The following is a 17,418-nucleotide window of genomic DNA, read 5'->3' on the forward strand; positions in this document are numbered from 1 at the left end:
CGCCGCCAATGTATCGACAGGCCCGAAGTAGAACTGGGAATGGAGATGGAATGATAGCCCGAGACAAGCGCGCAGGTAATCAAGATGACAGCAGCGCTAGATTTATGTGCTATATGTGGTTCGGGTTCAGAACGGTGCGCAATTATACACTAAGATTACTCTCTAACAAAGGTTGATCTATGTATACAGGGTGTCGGAAAATGATGTTTGGTGATATCTCAACCATGAGAGAATTAATCTTCATACAAGTCTATCTTGAGGTCAATTTAAGTGTGCAGATTCCTTTCATAATGAAAAAAATAAATAAAAAAGGTCTATCATTGATACTTTTTTGGGTTTTTTTACTACTGGCTTTGGCCGCCTAATAGTGACTTCTTGCCTGAGGGGTGGTTATTTCATATTCAAAAAACACCAAATGAATTCTTAGGCATTACAGAGACGTCCTACACTCGAAATTTGAGTTTAGGGAGCATGTTGCGTTGTGCTAAAAGCGTTATCAGGCCAAAATGTGCATCACTTCAAACATCCTGGGTGCACCCCACAAACAAGTTAATAATACACGTTAACACTTGCTTTTACTATATTACATAAACGCTTGTCAGTGATAGTTAGGTTAGTCGAGTGACATTTCATGAGTATAAAACCTGCTATTAATTGATTTAGCTATCAAGAAACGTACCCGTGTAACCTCAGATTCATAGAAGAGGAGATAGACGTTTGTTCAGGGCAATCTATTTCAATTATCTATTATCTAGTAGTTATACCTCCGTGTGCGTAGTGATAATGTAACAAAAATTAATCCCCATTTTCCAAACCAAAAATAAGGTGTAACATGGTGATTAACTTCTATAACTGTGCACCCCGTAAGTAAACTCTTCTAGTTAGGTAGCCGGACAGATTCTGTCCTTAATCCTCCGTATCCCAACGCACCTGCACCCTGTTCCTGTGCGTCGGCAACCTGCTCGTCATTCCTAAAACTCCGTCTGTCTGTGCCTCGTTCTGCCCACGTGACTTCCTCATATCCTCCTTAATCTCCGCTCTAATAATTCTTCTCATCTCATTCTCCTCAGCGGCTGCTGCGGCCATAGTAGCTACCTTTGTAGCTTCCGCTTCGTATAATTTCTTGAGTCTCTCCTGTTCTAGCGCCATTGCCTGGGCCTGAGCATGTTTTCTCATCGCCGCTTCGGCTTGCTCACGCTGATGTCGCTTTATGCCCTCCTCATGAGCAATTTTGGCCTCAATCCTCTTCTTTTCCTGCGCTTCGGCAAGAGAGCGTAGCTGAGCTTGCTCTTTGGAGAGGGCTTCGGCCTCCACTCTTGCCTTCAGAGCGGCGTATTCAGCCTGAAGACGCATGGATCTCATCTCCTCCTCTTTCTCGAGTTCGTTGCGAACTTGTTTTTTGATCTCCTCCCTACCAGCTTCCAGCTGAATGCGAATCTGCTCATTTAACTTGTTACGATCTGATTCGAGCTGATGGAGTCTAAGGGTTTCAGTTTTGACTTGTTCATCTGCGATTCTTCGAACCTCCTGCTCGCTGAGTTCTTTCCTTATTTCTTCTTTCATGCGCTTTATCTCCTCCGCCCGAATCTTCTCCCACTCCTCCGCTCGAATTCGATCTTGCTCTGACTTGTTTCTATTAATCTCTTCGATCATGTGACGGCGCTCCTGATCGAGCCTAGATTGACGGGCAACTTCTGCGGCCTCCTTTTGTTCCTCAATTTTTCTCTTCTCTTCGGCCGCAAGTTTTGCTAGATTAGCGAGTCTTTCCCTTTCAATCTCCATTGATAATTGGAATTTCTTGGTTTCCTCTTGGAGTTTTTGTGCCTCCGCCTCAATTTTCTTCTTTTCCGCCTCAATCTCTGCGAGCCGGATTCGTTCCCTCTTTTCAAACTCAGCGCAAATCTCGCGGCGTATCTTTTCCTGTTCGGCTTGAATGAGAATCTCTCGTCGTTTAGCCTCCTCCCTGGCTTTATCTTCTTGCTCCTTTCTTCGCTCTTCCTCGATCTTGACTAACTGGTCGTTTCTCACCCTTTGCATCTCTACAGCAAGTTGGTGTTGTTTGGCTTCCTCCCTCAGGATACGTTCCATTTGCAGACGACGCTCCTTCTCGGCTTCAAGCTCAGCTAGGTGAACCTCATTGCGTTTCTTCAATTCGGTTTCAAGGAGATTTTGGATGCGCTCCTTCTCGGCCTCTGCAGCTACCCGGCGCTCGGCTTCCTTCTCATTGGCCCGCTTTTCGGCTTCGAGCTTTTGTAATCTTGCTGATTCCTGGCGTTGTGCATCTTCAAGTTGCAATTCCTTGCGAATCTCAAGTTTTAGTTTTTCATCGGCCTTCATCTTTGCATACTCCTCCTGACGGATCTTATCTTTAAATTTCTGTTCCTCTAGCCGTTTTTTCTGCTGCTCATCCTCCTTGGTGCTCGTGGAGGGCTCATGAGGTTCTTGACCCTGACAAATCCGGCAGTCGCTGAGGTCAATATCAACATCATCAACACCACCTGGTCCGCTGAAAACTCGAACTTTCTTCTTGCAGGTGTGATCACCTCCCTCATGCCAAAGCTTGACTTCAAACTCTCCGCTGCCCTCCCTGGTGAGTTCAAGGCGACGAGATCTATGCTTTGCTCGAGGTGTGTTCGGCGAAATGGTGATTTTTTTACCAGTATTCTCGTCAATGTAGTATGCTTTATATTGGTGGGTTTGGCTACTGTGAGGTGAATTGGCCTGAGCTGGAGCATTCAACTGTTCAAGATTTGTGCGATGCCTGGAAGATGTTTCCGGATCGGAAATGTGGACTTCATTGGTTTCATCATCGTAGTAGTAGACCCGTTCTCTGAATCGACGCGGACTTGCACTGGGGGTGCCTGGGGTGTCAACCCTTGGAACAGGTTGTGGTATCATCCCGGGTTTGGACTCTTCGGCAGGTTTAAATCCGGTATAGCTGGATATATCCCCCTGAAAAGGCACAGGATACATTCCGGGCATTATTGGGAAAGCTGAACCATCACCAGAAGACGTCCCGGTTAAGATACCTAAGCCTTGAGGAGGAAATGTTCCATGAAAAGCTGGAACAGGAGGAGGCATGGGCAAAGCCCCAGCGATTCCATTTGATGGGATAACAGCGTCCTCGGAAGGATCAACACAGATTGGAGGAGGGTGGTAGTACAAAGGTGGATTGATAGGTCCTCCATGACTATCAATAGAGATTCCATTAGTTAAATCCAGAAAATGGGATGAGGATGGATAACTTACACAGAAGGCCCTCCCTCCTCAACAAGGACAGGTGGAGGATGATACCAGAGCGGCATCTCGTAGACTTATTTGACGCAGAATTGGTAAGAGATACTAAGAGAAGACTAGATTGATAGCCAGTCTCTAATGGTGAAGACACCAAAGGTGTTGGAACAAAACCAGAAGATGGATGGTGGATGGTGGATGGTGGATGATGGATGGTGGATGGTATTGGATGGTGGACGGTGAATGACTAGCGATTAAGACGTAGCAGCACGAGATGAAATAACGGATAGAAGTGAGGGTTGCAAACTGGTGGTTATCTATGACAGAGGCTTCCTTAGGCAGTCCTACCATACTATTTTTTCGTTTATGTTTGCTGGTTTATTCTGCAGCCTCTACACCACCCCAGCATCAGTAGAAAAATACAGCAGTTGAGGTTGTATAAAGTCTATGTAACTTCTCAAACAGAAATCGCCACCATGAATTTAAACTTATTTTTATGATACGATAGGGAGCTCCTCACGATCGTACGATTTGCATGTATATTTGCTACCATATCACTACATGTAGGGTTACATGTAGCTGAGAAGGTGAATTATGTACATCACGGCCATAAATGTACTACAATCCCATATCAATTGTACATACATGTACTTACGTGTACATGTACATGCACATGTAGTTTCTAATTCTCAACCCTCTTAGACTGAAAGTCAATAGAAAAAATCAGACATGTATATAAGCATGGCATGACTTACATCTATGTATGAGAACTCTACGTTTCCGCAGCATCTGAGAAGGATATACATGCACTTGTAGATCTAGGATAGGTGTTTCACATTGATTCACAAACAACAAAAGCATGAATATCTATTGGAGGTATAGACATTAGAGATTTTCTGGGATGTCTTACAAATACTGGCGCGTACATACGTGTATGTACATTAAGATGTACATGTACATGTACATGTAGTTATAGGTAAAGGGATTTTAGGTATCCGTTAACTCATGAATAGATGTTTCGCGTAATCCAGAACTTATGGAAATCGCTGTGGATAAATGCACATACATGAACCTCTCAGGCTTCAGTCTTCTGTCCCCCCACACAGACCCCTTGGATCCAGTAATGCCCATGTGTTCCGTGCATACATGTACGTACACAAATCCAAACCCTTGTATGAGGTGTAGCGTAGAAGGATCACTAAATATGAGTGATACATGTCCATCCTCTTACGTTTCTTGGGTTCTATGCATGTGTGCGTGCACGAGCGGCCCACATTACATGTACATGTAGTATAGTGACATCGCTAAATCACGTTCGCCTAAATGCCAGTCCAAATACTTTTTTATCTCCACCTTATCACTATCTCACCATTTAGTTTGCATTCAGTTTTGATTCTAGAAACTACATGTACAAAAAGGTACAGTACTGTACATACATGTACTAACTACATGTATGACCTTTCCCCCTACATCTGTAATGAGAATCGAGCACCGATGATAAACACCAAGCAAGAAGAGGTCCTAAAAAAAACATAGCCAATGGACAAAGAGCGGTTGCCTGATATGATCCACCATTGCTTCATCCGTTCACTTTCGTGGTAAGACATATTCTTCCTTATATCTTTACTCTTCTCTCCTTCCATCCTACAATTGTCTATTATTGTCATCTGCTACCATGGTTATTCGATCACTTGAAAGCTACCTGTCACAAGGAATCGCTAATCAGTTGCGAGGAACAACACTGCTCTATAATCTTTCATGGGATAATTTCACCACATGCATTTCACACATGGATAGTTTTGAGGAGAGCGATCGGATTCCATGATTGGATTTAGAAAGTGAACCGCTGTGGTTTTACAATGAAATTTCTTGCTGTGGGTTATACTGAATTCCATGGTAAAGGTGTGATCAGTCAGACCGAGAATGGGACGAAAGACTAATCTACACGATATAAGCTAGGCAAATCAAGTCTACCGAGAATACACCAAAGATTACATAGCTCAAGATTGATGACTTGTAAATCTAGCATTTTGATTGGTTACCATGAGCAATTCCGGACCCCTGAGAACCCACGAGTATTCTGAAGCATCACACAACATAATCAACACCAAGCATGACATCACGATCATTACAGATAGACGAAGGAGATCTCCATATCAGATCGGTGTACGACTTGAATTTGTAATACTTAGGTTAATTTCTGAGTTGCCAATCCCCATTCACAAAGAACAACAATATTGAAACATAATCGAGTCTGGGCCTATTGAGAATGCTCAAATCGACTAGACTAGGATATACATATATTATGCAGTTTCGACAACAATCCTCTTCTTGGCCTCCGATTTCGGCGCCTGGAAATCGTGACACGCCCGCGGAGACAAATCCATCCTATCGTACACCTCGGTACTTCTTCTGGTCCTGATGATTCTTCATGGGCTTAAAAGCCAGTTACGAGCCTTGTTTTTGGTCGTGTTTTCCCGAGCGGTGAGGGAGCTATTTTTGTGAGTCGTTTCAGCACCGAATGAGAACTAAAACTGAACCCGATTGATAAGAAGCCAATCTGGCGGCTGAAGAAATTTTTCGGTTCGTCTCCCATGTGGGCTAGGGCGAATCAATTGACCGCGAGAGGTACATACCTGATTTCGGCGTTGCGGTGAAAAGCCATTTTTGACCATAAATGTGGCCATCGATATCTATCCACTGTATGTACTGACTGATCATACGCTATACCTTTGACTCTCCATTGTTATATTCTTTCTTGTTTTCACCCACTTTAAATGATCGATCAAAATAATATTTTAATCACAGGTGCCAACATTGCGATAGCACTTTCCACCGAGGACCTTTTTTTATTATCAATGAGATTAAGATAACTTTCTCGTAACATTGAATGATCTACCCATTCCCGGGTGATAGCTCAGAAGTGCCGGGGCATCCGCCAGACTACGCCAAATCTTTGTGATAGTCGGGGTATTGTATACTTTGCTACTATGTAGAGACTGATGGTCTAGATTCTGCGCTGACGTAAAATGCAAAATTTGATTCTCACTTATATAAAGGAATGTTAAGTAACAAGAACACAATTTTTTTGTTGAAAATAATAATAATAAAGAATAATCAGGCCCAGCTGACTTTTTGCCTCACAGACATACCGCCTCTGCCTAAAATCTATGTACTCAATTCGCCCTTTTGAGCTCGTTAGGTTTACAAAATAACACACAACGAAGTTATTATGTTAGAGAAATACTGAAGTCTCACTCACCAATCGTCGACATAACATTTTTACATAAGAGTTACTCAAGGACTTAGACAGAACTCTTTAAACCACGAGCGAGCGTTCAAGGGATATAAATTGAAGATATTATAGAACTCTACAATAAAAATCAACTAAAAGACACATTCGAGGATCGAAGATATGTTTCTGTATCTTTGCGTTGTGCAACGCTCAATGCATATTCCGCACACCTGCTCTACTTTAATCTTATCTCGATAAACATAACAATACCGGAACATTGGCGAACTGGATTGAGCGAATTCCTCCTGGTAGAGTAAGATGAACAAGGAAAATCGAACTTCAAATTTTCCCTCAAATCCCAATTGCTCAAAGTTGACACATTTAAACTCATAGAATCCCATTTCTATAGGTCATAAATGAAAGTCATAAACGAAGGCCATGAATGAGGGTCATGAATGAAGGTCAGCTTCTAAATACCCGGGAATTTAATCTTTACATTTCCCTACAGAACTGATTGTTATCACATCTAAAAGTCATTTCACCAACCAGTACCCGGCCCTACATGCAGAAATAGCAAGCTTAGTCTATACCTAATAACTCTGCTAAGACCATTATCAACTAACCTTAGTTAGAAATAATTTCTATCCTCAATACAAGAATATGAACAACTTGTATGCCAGTCTAATGGTGGTAGTATTGACGGTTTAGTATTTCATGAGGGAGCCAAGTTCTGAAGAATAACTCTTTTAGGCAAGGTCAGTTTACTAACAAAGTCGTTGAGTTCGGATAGTGCGTATCTAAATATCAAAAGTCTCCGATTATCTTCACATCTCACTGGATCTATTGTAGTAACGGTTGAGTTCGAACAGTCGAGTTCGAACAGTCGAGTTCGAACAATCGAATCCTTCTGACATGTTTTTTTGATTATTGCGAACTGTTTCTAACCACTAGACCGCCACTCCAGTACATCAGCGAGCTCTAGAGCGTCTATTTTTCCCTGTATACGCACATTTATTCAGTGGGTGAACTCATGTTATAAATCAGTATAGCCCACATCATATATATATATATACAACGAGGCATCTCGAACAACCGCTGAGTATGGTGTGTTCTCTGGGTCCATCGAGAGGTTCTGGTCTAATCCCTAATACGGACTCCGTGCGGATACTGTATTGGGATAAAGATATCAAAACTTCTGGGCCTGACACTCTTTAGGCACTATATGTAGTTTTGGCGCGGTCTTGGTGTAGAGGCTGCGAATTTAAGGGGCTAATTGTGACACTTCTTGTAGAAAGACGTATGCCCAGCTCCAGGTCCTCTGGCTGGCGGTATAAAAGCTTGGTACAGGACATTACATTATCCCGGGTCCTTAATCAATCACTATCCATATTCTTTAGTAATCTAACATAAACATCATTTTTAGGACATTGAGCCGAGCGATGAATCGACCTCCAATACTGGTACAGTATCTCACAATATGTGGTGTTCCATCCAGCTACCTTCAACGAAAATCTCCACAGTAAGATACTTTACTCAAACGATTGGGGCCTCCAGTAGCTGGCTTTCTATATATAAAAGCTCGTTCTCATACCCTGAATCTTCTTATGGTACGCATGGTGGCTAACTCAATCATTCTTGTCTAGAACCAGGCGTCAGTAATATATACCTATACATAGGACCCAGCTATACCCCACTCTAATGGTCTTGAGGATATATATAATGGTCAGCGAGACTAAATCGAACTTGAATTGGTTTGAGACGAACAGCTCACCCATATTCATTGTTACATACGTTCGGCCTCCCTGCCTGTAAGACCATTTTATCAGCGCTCACGTGCATAAGGAAACATTCCAGGGCTTCCTTAGCTACACAAGGTCGAATGTAGTAGTAAGCATTCACACATCCGAAAACATAATACAGGATACCAGGCGGGATTTACGTGATAAATCTTCCCTGATTAAGAAACTTTCAACTATCCCACCGAATCTAATTCTATATTCATTTAACCATTATCCATAAACATTTCCAGGCTCTACAGTACTCTCTTGTTTCTTTTTACACCCATAATGCCCCTCCACAATTCCTTCCTTTATTCACTTGTCCATGAATTCCGCATTTTCACCATGGTCACTGATTTGATGTTTGAATGGCACCAGGAATTAAGAAAAGTTTATCATTCCCAACTTGTTACTTCCATGACTGCATAATCCTCCAACCTTGCTATAACATCTGGATCCTCCATCTTAAAAGCACCCACCTCAAATAAGCAAAATTCAAATAAACCAAAACAATTCTTGCAATTCATATCCCGAAATTCAACACAGTCCAAAACTCCTAGCATGTCCACAATTCATCCCCATCGCCCTGCGAAGATCCCAGGTCGTCCAGCGAGGGATACATGGTAATATACCACTCATTGACACGGCGTTCCACACTTGGAGCAGACCTTTCCTCTAATCACCCAGCTTTCGACGCCTGCTAACTCACATGTAGGGCATTTAACCCCAGGAACCTGCCAATAGAAAATTAACATCAACACTCAATAAAATGGGTGTTTTACAAACTTACAGGCGCCGTTTTGATGATTGGATCAAAGTCAAGGAATGGCACAATGGGGTATAGCAATCCCATCTCCATCTGGGTAGCCTTTTTAATGATGGAAGATGCTGGGAGTGCATCGATGAAAGTGCAGAATGGGTCTCTCTGAAACCCCTCTGCAGCGTCGAAGGAGGTTTGGTTGACATTGGAGGCGAAGGATGGGTCCATTTGAACATAATCTTTAACGTCAAAGGGAACTGAGGTGGTACCAGTGGAGGTCAAGGTTGAGATTGGTTGACACATTTCTTAGATGCTGGTTCGCAAGGCCTGGATATATAGACTTTCGGCGATATATTTCGAAAAGGCAAATCGATATCGACTTTATTGATCTGATTTATGGATGCTGGTAATATCTTTTTTTTTTACTGGCTGACAAAGCTAATTGAAGAGTTGATGTTGATGGTGAGAGGGGCATTTGAGGGGCATCTTAAATATAAATGGATTTCGAGTCGAAGGCAAAACGCTTCGACATACCTTCGAGCTTATTCACGATCACGATATTCCCTGTTAATTCAAGCTGTTCCATACTATGCTAGCACTTTACTAGTCTCTAGCTAGAATAGGGAAGTGCTATACGTTCTTTTCTTCTTCTTGCTAATACATTATATGACATTATAATTTATTATTTCCGAATGGCTAAGTCAACTTGAAAAGCTATTGGCCGCAATGCGAAAGGTTTACCTTGATTACTTAGGTGAAAGGAATAAGTAAATTGGTATATGACATGCTGTCTGAGCGAGCGTGGGAGTCAAGAATTACCGGATTGCGGCAGGAATAGTACGTACCAACCTCTCGATCGAAAGCACAGAGCTCTCATTGAAATCGATCTCCGGACTAGTCGGAGTATTATTTGAGCCCTAATGCCACCTGCATAATATGTGTGAGGGGCAGATAATCGTCCATGCGCTCCGTTCATTTCATCAACGTCAAAGCGGCTGCAGTTGACAGAAGAATTAATTCCCCCGGTACCTGATTTCCTATTTATCGTCATGCAGCATTCACCTTTTCTCTCGGTACCGGAATGCAGAGATCAACAATTGGCGACGCTTAACCACATATTCCCGAACCAAAGTCTGGATGCTGGGTCGACTCCAATATATTTGGGTGGCTTCTGTACAAGGATCATGATATCGATCACTATGTCATGATAAGTGTTGGGAACATACATGAGTGCGCGTGTCGACATGAGTTAGTTAAAAGTATCAAGCACTCTGTGCTGGAATATTTCACTTGGATGCCCGACGAGTTTCTAAAAAAGAAATAGCCAACGTCCCTGGCGCACGGGTTCGGGTCACATTGCAATATTGATGCCTTGATGGCATTCCCATCTATTTTGATTGGAGCGGTTCTTAGGCTTGGAACGCTTCGACTACGAAGAAGAAACTTCAGCTTGAATTGTTAGAGACACCAAAACAATAGTCTTAGAAGAAACCTGGCGGTATCTCCTTTATGTACGGCCTCTTCCGTAGGCTCAGGGAAGTACATTTCTACTCATATTCCTCTTCAGGTCTATGATATTGAACATGACAGAATGCTTTCATAAAACAGGCTAGTTTAAATGAAGACTGACTTCAAGCTCTGCAGAAATCATCATTCTGCATTCACGCATATATATCACGCTTCTTTTTGCCGAAGGAATGGTATGCATATCGGATCCACCTGAAAAAAGCCCAAGATAGGTTGTGATCGCTATTCGACTAGGCTTTCCATGTGCGATACTCTAGACTGCTGGGTACATATGTATGTACAAGTATGTACATACGTTCTCCACAAGCTAAGTACATACATGTACATATTCCCTAGCAGGAACCACCCGGTACCGCGAAATCAACACAAGATCGTCTGCGCTAATCTAAGCAAATTTAAACCAAAGCCAATTAAGATTGAGTCACTACTAAGAATTGAGAAATATCGCCGTTTTTGCATTTCAAATGGCGCTGAAACGGATTCATATCGAATAAAAAAAAATAACTACTTCATAGATTTTCGGAAGGCCTTGATGAAATTGCGCTGCCTTTTAAGGCAAACAAATTTGCGCCCAGAATTTTGATGAATAGTGGAAAGGACTGTACTCATATTCCCAAACCCAGGTTCATTACCAGTTATGCATTTGTGCGGACTTGGTATATCTTCACTCTAACTGCGTGTTATGTACTCGAGTATATACATGTATATATGTACATACGTATGACAGGGACCAGAAATACGGTATGGAGCTTTATAATTGAATAGAGTGGAAAATGAATCTAATCTCTGCGGTGTGGTAAGTTCTCCATCTCGACAGGTCTATGGTCATAGATATTTTCACACCAGCCCAAAGGATCCCTCCTCATATACTCCTAACATACGTACGCAACTTTTCAGCACGGATGGTTGTGGTGTTTCCGTAAGATATGTGCCGCGCTCAGGCGTTATATGTACTGGCATATTCATTGAGGGATTGCCCTATGATGAAAAGTTAGCTGAGAAGGATTTTAACAATTCGTGCGATGCAGCTAGTCAGTGGCAGCTAGAAAGGCCCGCGACATCAATTGGGTACCAATTAGCCCAGGAATATGAGGCAAGTTGGGATCGACCGTACGCCATGTGCTCATTGAACTAGAACATGCAGTTTGAAACATTACAGGGAGGAACCGTATAGTAGGGACTCGGCCGGCTGAGGCAACCGAGTTCTCGCATGATCTTCTAACTGGGCTGGGCTGAACCCTTGCAATTGCATAGTACAGCTGCAAGACCTATCAAAACTCCCTGTAATACAATAACGCTAGACCATAGTTTAGAGGGAATTTGTTAACAAAATCAGAGTTTGTATCCCTGTAGCTCTCTTTGAATGCTAAAAGCTGGGTCTTGCTCTACATACTTAGTATCATGTCGACATGGAAAGACACGAATTAAGAGACGTCTACTTAGCCCCACCAGGACTTGAAAGTCCGAGGACACGTTATACTTTGTTTTTGATTTGCTTTTTTCATTCCCTTCGCTTGAGATCTTCGAAAGGAGACAGGCGTTCTAATGCTAACTATGCATAGGGAGCAAGGTAGGTAGACACAGTTGGAGGACTGGATTCAGGTCTTGACGAACATACTTGTAATTTCAAGTGTTGAGTCGAGTTGATGTTTGACAATAATCATAGTTCTATCATTGGCAATTGGTCTCGAAGTCATATTCTTTGTTCTATCTCCCTTCCCTGCACGAGACAATTTTACAAGAAGCCTTGTATCCAAGCTTCCTGCATCAAGGTAAACTAGATACGCCCCCCGCCTCGTGACCCGGCCCACTGACATATGTAGACACCCTCGTGCTTCCAAAATATGCCGTCATCTTCCACCCCTAAAGTCACGTCACTCTTGGCATGCACTTCATGCTGATATTAATACTGTTTATCTACATAGATTCTCATAAATATAAGACACGGTTTGGCTTTCGCCAAGTGAATCTTTAGCTACTATTAATCGACACTAGGTCACAAACCTCAAGCGCCATTCTTAATATAAATCCAAGATGCATTGAGAGGATTCGAGTATGATATTGCGAGTTATGTGATTAACATGGACCTTATCATACGTTCCTCTAGCTTCCTACTTATTCTTTACTCCACTACAAAACAATATCACCCATTCACTAAATATATCCATCGTTATTGTTACCACTCACGAAACCAAGAGTCTATCACCGAGATTGGGTCTGGGCATCAGGAATTTGGGTCCCGTTGGGATTTTTCCACTGGGAACAGATCTATTCGATATAGTTAAACACGTGACATTTTATACGGCAAGTTTGTTTTTGTTCGGCCAGACATCAATTTCTTAAGCATATCCCACATAGGCCTATCATGTACATGTGTTCACGTCTAGGTTACATCGGGCGTCGCAGCGTCTGCCTCACCCCCTTGGAAAAATCGGGTGGGGGGAGCATTGTGGTATCTTACCATAGGGCTTCGGACTGCGCGTCGCTTTTATCACGCCTTATGAACTGATGGGATCCGGGATGCTTGATGAGTGGATGATGCAAATTTATTTGGCATCTTTCCCGATTGTATGCCAGATAAACTCATGGCTGCTCATAAAGCTTTAAAACTCAACCCTGCTATTAGTCCGACCCCAAATTTTCGTTCAATCAATTAACCAATTTTACACAGTCCACCCCCCCCCCCCTCCCCCCAGTAAACCGAGGACTACATACTTTAAATGTCGCCGCAAGATTACGTGCTGGATTTTGATTCAGACTCTTCGATATGGAAAGATAATTCACAAAAGTGCGACTTTATGCACTGAATATAATATAATGAAGAGGATCCTCATTGTAAGTAATGGGCTAGAGCTGATAGTCTTAGCCTTGGTGGTTGGACAGGTAGCCGCCTTAGGCCCAAAAATTAGAAGATTTTTAAAACTCGGAAAGCCCTGAGGAAACCATTGGTTCAACTGAGTAGCGATTTTAATTTTGCCTCAGGGTTTAAACTTTATTGGTCATGATCATTGATCGTGAAGACCACCGTCTGATGAATATCGATTCCGACATGTATCATTGCAAAGGCCAGTTCCAGCAGCCCTCCCAGCCTGAGCCACGTATAGAATGTTGAATTCTGAACTGCATGTGTTAGTGGCGAATTCGGCACAACGGTGTGAAGTTCATCGGTGTTGAGGATTTCCATGTGCGTAGATACATACTTCATACATTGGTTACTGAAACAGCGGCTTTGTCTCGGGTGGTGCTCGCTGCCAAGAGCCGCTGGGTGGAGAAACATAGTATCTTAAGCTCTGCTGTTTGAGAGGTTCATGAATGTTTATAGTAGCCAGGTAACTGGGAAGCGCCATAAGCCTATTTTGCCGGCTCGCTCTTTAGGAGATGCCGTATCAACGTTGTTGGGCCAATTATCAGTGGTGGCCACGGAATACAAATTGGTGGGTGCGAGCCACCAAAGTGACCTCATGAGAGGTAAGACAAGCAGAACAAATCAGAACTCACCTCTCGTGACACCAGGAGTATTGCGTGTTCATCCTATTTCCAGCTGCTTTCTTCTACCCCCTCATATCAAAATACATAGAGTAGCGTGTAGGTATGGGTGCTTCGATGCAACCAACTGGCACCCAGAGGGGGGCGGATATTGCCCCGACTCCGTGGAGGATCTGCTCCAGATCAGAAAAGACACACTGTTGAATATACGCTTCGGATAACCCACTGAACCAAAGAAAAGAGGATAATCAGATCTGATACTTAATTTCCTCGAGAACATCCAGGGTCGAATATTGCTTCTTGCTAGAAGCGAAACTCAAGAAGCGAGCAAGCATGAATAATGCATTTCATCCTGCTACTAGCCGTACAACTAAATAAACAGATAAAGTACATGTATGTACATACAAGCGCTTCCTATGTTGAGGTTAGGTAGTAACCACCTTGCCATCATTGGCACATAAGCTGTGAGAGTGATAAACCGTGATGCAGGTCAATTCATCTTAATGCAGGGCAACGTAGCAATGAAAAGAAAAAGATAATGAAAGAAAGGCAGGGACTCTCCCACAGGAAATACTGCTTGTAGATCGCGTGATAAGTGTCACACAGATGGCTATTGATGCGGCTCAACGTCGGAGGTTGAGGTACATACGCACGGATGCATGTGGGTGATCATGGGTAGGTAGAGTCCCAGAGTACATATACTATCTTTTAGATTTAAGTTGACTTTACATTTTATCCTGAGGGATAAAAATCCTCGATGCCACATTGCGCAGTATGATGATCAAGAAGATGCTCTCGTCGAAAGATTCGGCAGAAGAAGGACCGAGGCCGGGCTACGACCAACGACTAACGAGAAAATCGTGCAAGAATAGCCTTGGTGGCCAGGTTTGGCAGTAGCAAGCAGCAGTTTTCCCTCTTTCTAGTCTTATCTTACTTGATGTTTCTTCTTCAAACGTGCACATATGCGTACACTGCACGTTATAGACAATAGGCGCAGTGTGGAAATCGATTCACGAATTACAGGTCTCGATTGCTGCGCGGAGGATGTAAACCAATCTGTTGGTAAGTGTCTGTGTGCTATGGGGATGTGTCTATCCAAGATATCCTAGCTAGATACAGAACCAAGCGAGTGAACCGCCACATAGCTACCGCTAGCTGCACCTCTGCTCTAGCTAGACATCACCCTGACCGTCTAATTCCAAGGAAGAGAACATTCCGCATGTTCACTACATGTACTCTAGCTACGCCATGCAATTGATGTCGCAACATTAATCGTTAGAGTTCTTTCTCGCCTAGACCTATAAGCCACCACCGGACCACCTACAAGCTAGGTCTCCATAGTGGGGGGCATCCATCCCCTCCACCTCAGACCTCGACTTTCATGAGGGTCGAATCGATCGACATATGAGTCTATCGGGTCTCAGCCAGACAAATGGGCCTGATCTTTGGGATTAGAATTTAAATCCCCCTAGCATTAAAAACGTTATCTGTGCCACAGCTGGGTGTGTGATCTGAGCGTTGGGGGAGTTGACAATTGAGATCATAGCAAAGTCGAAAGTGCACAGTCCCTTGTCAATGTTTAGAAGTAGCTGAAGAGCAAGCCTACCGTGGGCCCACCCCCTCTACCCCTCCTCCAAGCGTCTATTACGTCCTATGTCATGATTTACTAACAAAAAAAAAGCAAAGTGAAAAGAAAGGTATGCACGCGGTAAATACTCCGAGGCCAACCCAAATGAATGTAAGCTCATAGGTTCAAAGCGAGAGGAGGTCAAAGACATGATGTGATATTATATTGCTATCCTTCTTGTCGCCCGGTGTATAAGATTTAATCTACGAGGCTGATCTCAGACATGAGATCTAGGATTATACTAGCTCCGGATTATTGCTCCGAGACTTCTCGAAATAGGGTTGAAAATCATCAAATTCAGCTCCATAGACTCTATCCAACTGATTGGCGCCGATCGATTTCAATCGGCCCAGAACCAGGGCTGGGGGACTTTGCGCAAAGGGACCTCTAACAGCCAGGTATTCGGGACGGGCTTTACGTTATCCGGGTATCGTATAACATTATGGGCTAGTGTCTAATTTCCTCCGCGGAATCTGGAATTTTAACTGAGCTAAATTATGAGTGGTAAATATTAAGGAACGACAAGTCTCACAATTGTTGACTCACTTACTCGCGTCATAGAAATGTTTTTCCTGTGCACGGCAATGAAAGGTCTGAAAAGTCGCCGTTTCTAAAGCATTCTCGGAGATGGCCAGAGCATGAGGGAGCACAGATAATGCGGCTTCACCATCATTGGAATCTTTTAGCTACGATTGAAATTCAAAGGCGTTGAGTCAGAAATCAAGGCAAGGTGTCTACCAACCACACTCACCTACTCCTATTGGTCACGGTGAATATACAATTCCTCTAATGTATCCGCCGAGCGCGAGCGACCGAAAAGAAGGAGCCCTTCCAACTGAATGTTTGTTCCACTCCAGCTCCTTCCGTCATATATGACATCGGTCACCTTACCTCTGGGTAAACATTATGCACACGACGGAGCGGGATCTCGGGGAATCTCGTGGTGTATATGCAGGGGCGTATCTAAGTCACTGCTGTAGAGGGAAACTATATCCATCCCTTCATTTCCATTTTACGAGCGAAATATTCTGAATAATTGGGCATATGGAGAAGTTCATTGTGTTGACTCTGTTTTGTTTAATTTTATACAACCAGGTATGTATATACTACTATCGCAGTACCAAGCCAATAATTACACTACTCTGAGTTTTTATATTTCGTGAACAGCGCCCAATTTCAGGCTTGTAGTCTCTTTTTATTGATTGCTTCATAGTAATTCCGAAGTAGACTCTAATTTATAATTGCCGATTAATAGCGCGGCTTCCCGTAGATGGCAGACAAATGTATAATTTGTTGCGGGGTGTGTAGTTAGTCTGTCGTCCATTGCAGGCAGACCCACAGGAAGCGGTGACAGCATTAAACCAGAAAAACTATAGAGTTTGCATAACTACTATGATTGCTTTTCTGTATCCCAGGGTATTGTGGTATGATAAGTAGCATTTATCTGCTGCTTGCCGGAAATCTAGATCATGGTTCGTCACTCGTCATATTAGCTCTACCTAAATTCCGCCTCTTAATGGTATGTATTTTCGCTATTTGCCAGATGTTCACACAGAAACATGGCCATAAAATAAACTATTTGGCTTGTAACTCTGACACATCAACTTCCTGTAGCTTCAGGTCATGTTTCGGGACCTGCAGAAAAACGATTTCCCGGTATATATACATTACTTTCCCATAAACAGCTGCCCATGTGGTAAATTAACGAGTGACTATAGAGAGCGGAAGAGGGGTACGGGTTCAGCGGGACCAAGCAGAACTCAGACAGACA

General features: G+C 43.1%; 3 protein-coding genes across 3 annotated transcripts; all 3 read right to left on the reverse strand.

The window, feature by feature from the left end:
- Positions 1–906: 906 nt before the first annotated feature.
- Positions 907–3,305, reverse strand: H6S33_001991 (uncharacterized protein; the record flags this gene model as incomplete). Its single annotated transcript, XM_044833796.1, has 2 exons — positions 907–3,190; positions 3,250–3,305. The coding sequence occupies 2 exons, from the start codon at positions 3,303–3,305 to the stop codon at positions 907–909; spliced, it is 2,340 nt and encodes a 779-aa protein (XP_044693134.1).
- Positions 3,306–8,882: 5,577 nt separating this feature from the next.
- H6S33_001992 (uncharacterized protein) lies at positions 8,883–9,310 on the reverse strand (the record flags this gene model as incomplete). Its single annotated transcript, XM_044833798.1, has 2 exons — positions 8,883–8,981; positions 9,038–9,310. 2 exons carry the CDS (start codon positions 9,308–9,310, stop codon positions 8,883–8,885), a joined length of 372 nt encoding a protein of 123 aa, XP_044693135.1.
- A 4,216-nt stretch (positions 9,311–13,526) lies between these two features.
- H6S33_001993 (uncharacterized protein) lies at positions 13,527–13,718 on the reverse strand (the record flags this gene model as incomplete). Its single annotated transcript, XM_044833799.1, has 1 exon — positions 13,527–13,718. One exon carries the CDS (start codon positions 13,716–13,718, stop codon positions 13,527–13,529), a length of 192 nt encoding a protein of 63 aa, XP_044693136.1.
- Between the last annotated feature and the right edge of the window lie 3,700 nt (positions 13,719–17,418).

The sequence above is a fragment of the Morchella sextelata genome (genome assembly GCF_020137385.1).
Source record: "Morchella sextelata strain SCLS chromosome Unknown scls_12, whole genome shotgun sequence".
Taxonomy (NCBI): domain Eukaryota; kingdom Fungi; phylum Ascomycota; class Pezizomycetes; order Pezizales; family Morchellaceae; genus Morchella; species Morchella sextelata.